General features: G+C 44.0%; 1 protein-coding gene across 1 annotated transcript in view; it reads left to right on the forward strand.

The window, feature by feature from the left end:
• The window catches only part of SLITRK4 (SLIT and NTRK like family member 4), a 7676-nt gene extending 1034 nt beyond the window's left edge, over window positions 1-6642 (forward strand). Inside the window, exon 2 of the mRNA XM_006087767.3 lies at window positions 3604-6642. Coding sequence (XP_006087829.1) covers window positions 3654-6167 — 2514 coding nt within the window. The 5' untranslated portion in view covers window positions 3604-3653 and the 3' untranslated portion in view covers window positions 6168-6642. The remainder of the gene's footprint in view (window positions 1-3603) is intronic.
• Window positions 6643-7673: the final 1031 nt, after the last annotated feature.

Genomic DNA, 7673 nt, shown 5'->3' on the forward strand with positions numbered 1-7673 from the left:
GTGAGTGTGTGTGTGTGTGTGTGTGTGTGTGTGTGTGTGTGTGTGTGCGTGCGTGTGCGCGCGCTCGCGCACGCGCGCGCTCTTGCGCGGAGGGGGGCCGGTAGCTTATTATTTTTAGTTTGGGTCGTGTTGGTTTGGGCCAGCTGAAGTGGCCAAAGCGGCCGTAGCGGCTACTCAGCCGCCGCTCCCAGCTTGCCTGTCCACCGGAGTGGTCACAAAGTCCCCGAGGGCCGAAGGAATCCGATGTCCTTAGCTTCGCTGCCCCCAGGGAGGCTGGGGCGGCGGGGAAAGTGTCCTAGTCTAGGGACGGTGCGCTGGGCTTTGTCTTCTGTGCCCCTGTCGCAGGTACTCTAGGCGAACGTGGACCTGGGGCTCCGGGCAGTGGCCCGGGAGCTGGTGGAAGACAGCTGGCACCCTGCAAGAAAGGGGATACGAGAGAAGCCGGTGGGTAACTCTGAAAGCCCTGCAAAGCGGGGCAAGTGCTGGCAGCGCGACTTTCCAAGGTGCCCAAATGTTGAGCTGATTTCTGGCTTGGTGAGAGCAGCATTTTGTGGCTGGCCTGGCTGCGGGTTGGGGGGTGGGGGGCGGGCAAGGGGGATCCTGGACCGCCGCTCTTGGCCAAGGAAGGACAGGGTCACTCTGCCTGTGACAAGCGGGCCAGTGACACCCCAGTGGCTATTGCCCTCGTGGCCCGAGCTAGTCATCTCTTCTCCCTCAACCACCGCACGCCCGGGTCTAGAGAGGCCAATGGAAACTCCAGCAGTTGCCCCTTATGGGAGGAGAGCGCTAGAAGAAATGTGTGCGCAGATGGGCTGAAGCCCCCTCGACATCCCCAGCGGTACTCGCCTCCGCTGCCTGACCCTAGAGGCCGCAGCTCGGGCGGAACCCGGGAGGGGGCTGGTGCCGGCTCCGGGCAACGGGATGCGGCAAAACATTGCGGTAAGCGCTATCGCCAATGGCCCCTCCAGGCGCATCGCTGCCGGCTCGAGGTGAGGTAGCGAACAGTGGGCGGCAGTGACCGCGTTCTCCAGCGGAGCACCCCCTCTGCCTTAGGCGGCGGACAGAGGTTTCCCGTGCCAGCTCCAGGGGTGCCACCTCGGCCCACCCTCCTGAGTCGTTTGTTCCCCACAGGCCAGCTCCCTCCACAGGAGCGCGCGGAGCGCCAGGCGCAGCACTGTGGTAGATGCTGGATTTGTGGTGAGGCTAGTTTTATGCAGTCCTGGCCAGCCTTGGAAGCCTAAGGTCCGGGTTGGGGGTGGGGGGTGGGGGGTGGGGGGGAGGGGAGAACCGGGCAGCTCTTGGCAGCCCCAGAGATGACTTTGGTACCCAACTCATACTTTGTGTTTTCTTTTTCTGTTGCCTCCCCTCTTCATTCCCCCTCCCTATTTTTTTTAAGTGGGCATGTTTTAGTGGTGCCATGTGAATGTGACGTTTCTTTCCTTTACATGCAATTCCCCCCCTTCCCCTCTTGCTCCCTCCCTTCTCCTCTTTCCACTTCTCCGTGGTCTCTTGCCCTTTCCCTCTCCCCTTCTCTCTGAGGACCCCTCAGCTCCCTTGCTAGCTTCTCCAGCTGCTTTGGCTTCCTCCGTTTCACAGACCTGCATTTGGGAAGTTCCTAGCTAGTCCTTGTACCTTTCAACCCCCCCCCCTTACTTAAAGTAGAAATTAGGAGCAGGAGGGTAGCTCCTAATGCAATTTCAGATCAGTTGATGCTCCTTGTTATTATTTGTGTACTGAATTCAGGTTATTCTTTTTGTTGTTGTTGTTTTGTTTTTAATTTGGTTACTTTTGGGGTTTTTTTGGGGGGGGTTGGGGGGGTTATAACTAGAAATGACTCAACCGAACCTGGTTGGCTGTTGAAAACCACATCTATAGCAAAGCAAAAAGATCAAGTGAAAATTTGCTTTTACAATGCAAGTTGGTTTGAATGATGTCATACGTAAGAATTATGACTTCTTTCTGCACTATCAATCAAGCTGTCATGGTGAATGGGGGAATGCATTTCCATACGTCAGCCAATGAGCATCTAGGCAGTGCTGCCTGTATGCTGAACCAAACTACTTAAAATGCAAATCTTTCTGAGTCGTGTCTTTTGGGTTGTCTACCTTGAGACAAGTTCATTTTACCACTAGCTAATTCCTCGTGGGCAAAAGACACAAAGGCATTTCTGTGTGACACTTCACTTCTGGCTTTGTATCATTCCCTCATTGTGTGTTCCTGGGTAATTTAATTAATATTTGGTGATAACCATATTGAAATTGCAGCCAGCTTTCCATTCAAGATGGAAAAGACTTACGTGGCTAAAATGGCATCAATAAAACAAGAATTCTTGTTGTCTCTTTTAATCTTTTCCATGAAGCATTTGCATATTTTTGTGTATGCATGTGCTATTTAAGGAATTGGCTAAAACAGGTTAATTTGCTAAGCATTAAACTCCGCTAAATTGATTCTTGATTTGTTTATAGACAGAGGCATGGGGTACTAATATTTGGAAGGTGGTGTTTGGGAAATGATGATTTTAGGACAAACATTTGCTGTAATAAATGTATTTGGGGCTGCAGCTATAGCCACTCGACAATCGTAGTGTGTTACATCTTCCTCAGCAGTGGCAATCTGTGATCAAAGTGAAAGAGATAAGCATTTGAGCCAAGTGCCTGTCAGACCTGGGTTCAAAATGGCACATGAAGGAATGGAAGAGGGCCAGGTAGGCAGGACAACCAGTTCTTGGGGGGAGGGAAAGCTGTCTGGACATCAGCTAGACAGTGCAGGAGCAAGTATGTTTCTCTCCTGTTTTAAGGGACTCAAAGACAAAAGGTATTTTTCCCTGTTTGGAAGATCACTGATAGGAAACTAGATACTGTTTATTTATCGGAATAGAATCTAAAACTTGGCCTTCCCTACTCGGTTCTTTTCTAAAACCTCACGGGGTCATCTGTGGGTTTTTTAAGGCAGCAGTGTACAGGAATGAACTGATTTATGGCAATGTGCTTCCCAATGGGCTGAAGTTCAGGCAGATCTCTTCCCAGGGCTCCTTCCACCTTGGCCTTTTGACTTTCCCCTTTACAGCAACCCAATTATCCCATTGGCATCCTCTGTTGAACTCAGGTATCTAATATTTTCTCTGCTCAGCCTCTTATCCAGCTGAAGCCTAGAGAGTAGACATTTACAAACTGAAATGCCTTTGTGATGCTAACTACATGGCTGACATGACAGGGTTGGATCAGTCATTAGAGTTGCAAATAGAAAGCTTAAGGTCTGTGTTTGTTCAAGGGCACAGTTTGGTGGTCCAAGTAGAGAAAATATTTCATATTTTTAAGGTTTAAGTATGATCAACCGTCTTTTGCTGTTGTTTGTCATGTGTTCTGCACATGTAAATTTTGTATAAACTACTACAGCTATGGAAATAAAATGTATGACATTTTTGGTGGTTAGTGTTTGACTAAGTGAGAATACTCAGAGCTTTTGGTACCTTAAAAATTCAAAACTAATAACTATAGTCACGTGTTTGCTATCACATGCCACATTTTCAGTTACTGTATTTATACATACAAGTAATTTTTCTAGTAATAATCATTGAAAAAATGTTTTCTTCTTATTTTTTAGGTTATCTCTCTTTATTCAGAAGCATAAATTTGCATGTTGATTGCAAGAAGATGTTTCTTTGGCTCTTTCTGATTTTGTCAGCCCTGATTTCTTCGACAAATGCAGATTCTGAGATATCAGTGGAAATTTGCAATGTGTGCTCCTGTGTGTCAGTGGAGAATGTGCTCTATGTCAACTGTGAGAAGGTTTCAGTCTACCGACCAAACCAGCTGAAACCGCCTTGGTCAAATTTTTATCACCTCAATTTCCAAAACAATTTTTTAAATATCCTCTATCCAAATACATTCTTGAATTTTTCACACGCAGTATCCCTGCAGCTGGGAAATAATAAACTGCAGAACATTGAGGGAGGAGCCTTTCTTGGGCTCAGTGCATTAAAGCAGTTGCACTTGAACAACAATGAATTAAAGATTCTCCGAGCTGACACTTTCCTTGGCATAGAGAACTTGGAGTATCTCCAGGCTGACTACAATTTAATCAAGTATATTGAACGAGGAGCCTTCAATAAGCTCCACAAACTGAAAGTTCTCATTCTTAATGACAACCTGATTTCATTCCTTCCTGATAATATTTTTCGATTCGCATCTTTGACCCATCTGGACATACGAGGAAACAGAATTCAGAAGCTCCCCTATATCGGAGTTCTGGAACACATAGGCCGAGTTGTCGAATTGCAACTGGAAGATAACCCTTGGAACTGCAGCTGTGATTTGTTGCCTTTAAAAGCTTGGCTGGAGAATATGCCATATAACATTTACATAGGAGAAGCTATCTGTGAAACTCCCAGTGACCTGTATGGAAGGCTTTTAAAAGAAACCAACAAACAAGAATTATGCCCCATGGGCACAGGCAGTGATTTTGATGTACGGATCCTGCCTCCATCTCAGCTGGAAACCGGCTATACCACTCCCAATGGCCACACTACTCAAACATCTTTCCACAGATTAGTGACCAAACCACCGAAAACTACAAATCCTTCCAAGATCTCTGGAATCGTGGCAGGCAAAGCCTTCTCCAACCGCAATCTTAGTCAGATTGTGTCTTACCAAACAAGGGTGCCTCCTCTTACACCTTGTCCAGCGCCTTGCTTTTGCAAAACACATCCTTCGGATTTTGGACTGAGTGTCAACTGCCAAGAGAAAAATATACAGTCCATGTCTGAACTGATACCGAAACCTTTAAATGCCAAGAAGTTGCATGTCAATGGCAACAGCATCAAAGATGTGGACATCTCAGACTTTGCTGAGTTTGAAGGACTGGATTTGCTCCATTTAGGCAGTAATCAGATTACAGTGATAAAGGGAGATGTGTTCCATAATCTCACTAATTTACGCAGGCTGTATCTCAATGGCAACCAGATTGAAAGACTCTATCCTGAAATATTTTCAGGCCTTCATAACCTGCAGTATCTGTACTTGGAATACAATTTGATTAAAGAAATCTTAGCGGGCACCTTTGACTCGCTGCCAAATTTGCAGCTACTATACTTAAACAACAATCTCTTAAAGAGCTTGCCCGTTTACATTTTTTCTGGAGCACCCCTTGCGAGACTGAACCTGAGGAACAACAAATTCATGTACCTACCTGTCAGCGGGGTTCTCGATCAGCTGCAGTCTCTGACACAGATTGACTTGGAGGGCAACCCATGGGACTGCACTTGTGACTTGGTGGCATTAAAGCTGTGGCTGGAGAAGTTGAATGACGGGATTGTTGTGAAGGAACTAAAATGTGAAACACCTGTTCAGTTTGCCAACATTGAACTGAAGTCCCTCAAAAATGAAATCTTATGTCCCAAACTCTTAAACAAGCCATCTGCGCCATTCACGAGCCCTGCACCAGCCATTACCTTCACCACCCCGCTGGGTCCCATTCGAAGTCCTCCTGGAGGTCCAGTGCCTCTGTCGATTTTAATCTTAAGTATCTTAGTGGTCCTCATTTTAACTGTGTTCGTTGCTTTTTGCCTTCTTGTTTTTGTGCTGCGACGAAACAAGAAACCCACGGTGAAGCATGAGGGCCTGGGGAATGCAGAGTGTGGTTCCATGCAGCTGCAGCTGAGGAAGCATGACCACAAAACCAATAAAAAAGATGGACTGAGCACAGAAGCTTTCATTCCACAAACCATAGAACAGATGAGCAAGAGCCACACCTGTGGCTTGAAAGAGTCAGAAACTGGCTTCATGTTTTCAGATCCCCCAGGACAGAAAGTCAGCATGAGAAATGTTGCCGACAAGGAGAAAGATTTGTTACATGTGGATAGCAGGAAGAGATTGAGCACAATTGATGAGCTGGATGAATTATTCCCGAGCAGGGATTCCAACGTGTTTATTCAGAATTTTCTCGAAAGCAAAAAGGAGTACAACAGCATAGGTGTCAGTGGCTTTGAGATCCGTTATCCAGAAAAACAAGACAAGAAAAACAAGAAGTCATTGATAGGCGGCAACCACAGTAAAATTGTGGTGGAGCAAAGGAAGAGCAGCGAGTATTTCGAACTGAAGGCAAAACTCCAGAGTTCCCCCGACTACCTACAAGTCCTTGAGGAGCAGACAGCTTTGAACAAGATCTAGGTCACACAATTTTACTTCATGCAGAGGACATTTATTTAATGATGAAAGTGCCTTTTGTTGATTTCTAACTTCCAAATACTATATTATCAATAGGCATAGAGGCAGGTGTTTCCAAGGGTGTCTCATTAACTGTAGCTGCGAAGATGTGTCCAGTAGAAGAGAATCTCCAATAGATTTTACTGCATCAAACCTATACTGTGGAGTCCTGTGGGGATACTGCAAACTCTATTGCCAAAGGGATGCTTTATATACATAATACACTGAATTTAACCTCAAGAGGCAAATCTGTTTTGTACCCCAATGCAAAACCTTCCTCTCTGTGCTTTGTAAAGCAAAGTCAAGAAAACTGGTACCAGTGTTCACACTTCAACTGGGTCCTTCATCTTGCACGTAGATTAAGTTGGTGGAACTGGAATACTCCTTCTGATTTGTGGCATTGTAACAACTCTCTGTAAAGATTATCTGAAAAGTAAAACAAAAAGCATGCAAAGAGAGAACATTCGATAGTATTTGTAAATCGATAACCTTTATGGCCTGCATCTTGAAACCACTGGATTTATAATGTTAAATTGTGCAAATATTTGTTTAAAATATACCATGCATTGCATAAGTATAAAATAAATTTGAACACTTTAAGCATTACCTGTCTATACATAAAACCTAAGAGAGAAAAAAATCAACGTGAGTTACATAGCGTTTGTGGTGATCTTAAGAAATACGTGACGTTTATCAGAATTAAACATGGCTCAACTTAAACTAACATTAGAGTTTGTTCTCAGTTATGTGAAATACCCACAATCCTTAAAGGTTGTCCAAAATAAGCAAAGTGCTTACCGTGTGAGCGCACCCAAAGCTATTTTTGTAACATAATTCATATTTATGAAGTACTTTGTATACTAAATAGAAAAACATGTACTCCTTAATATGTATTTAATATGCCTGACTTGTTTTCCTGATCACAGGGAATTTATCAATAAGTATAAATTTAGACAGAGACAATATACCAAACTGAAACTGAAGCTTATGTGTACAGAAATATTCTGGACATTGTGATCAGGTATAATTTAAAAACAAAAGAAAAAAAACAAAAAGCAACAAAAATATTAAAAAAAAAACAGTTCTGTGCTATTCTTGAGAATTTAGCATATTATCTCTTCAGATTTGTTACCGATTGTGCATTTTAAAATAGATCCCTTAGTTTTTTATAGTATCTTGTCTGGGGCAGTTGTTATTCGCCATCAGTTGTCTTGCTTTTCAGGATTATATGAGCTTAATTCAAATAGTTTTAATGGCAAATATTTAAAAAAAAAGTAATGAGTAAGGTTAATAGTTATATCTCATATGCATCAGTATTCCTGTTCTTTCATCATTCTGACTACTATCAGATAATCAAATAGAACAGTAAACATCATGGTATTCTTGGCTATCAAAGCCACACTGTAAAATGCTTTCATTGATCTCAGATGAGTTTACACTCTGCAACTACAAATGATATGCCACTGTGTT

Source organism: Myotis lucifugus, unplaced genomic scaffold (assembly GCF_000147115.1).
Source record: "Myotis lucifugus unplaced genomic scaffold, Myoluc2.0 scaffold_40, whole genome shotgun sequence".
Classification (NCBI taxonomy): Eukaryota; Metazoa; Chordata; class Mammalia; order Chiroptera; family Vespertilionidae; genus Myotis; species Myotis lucifugus.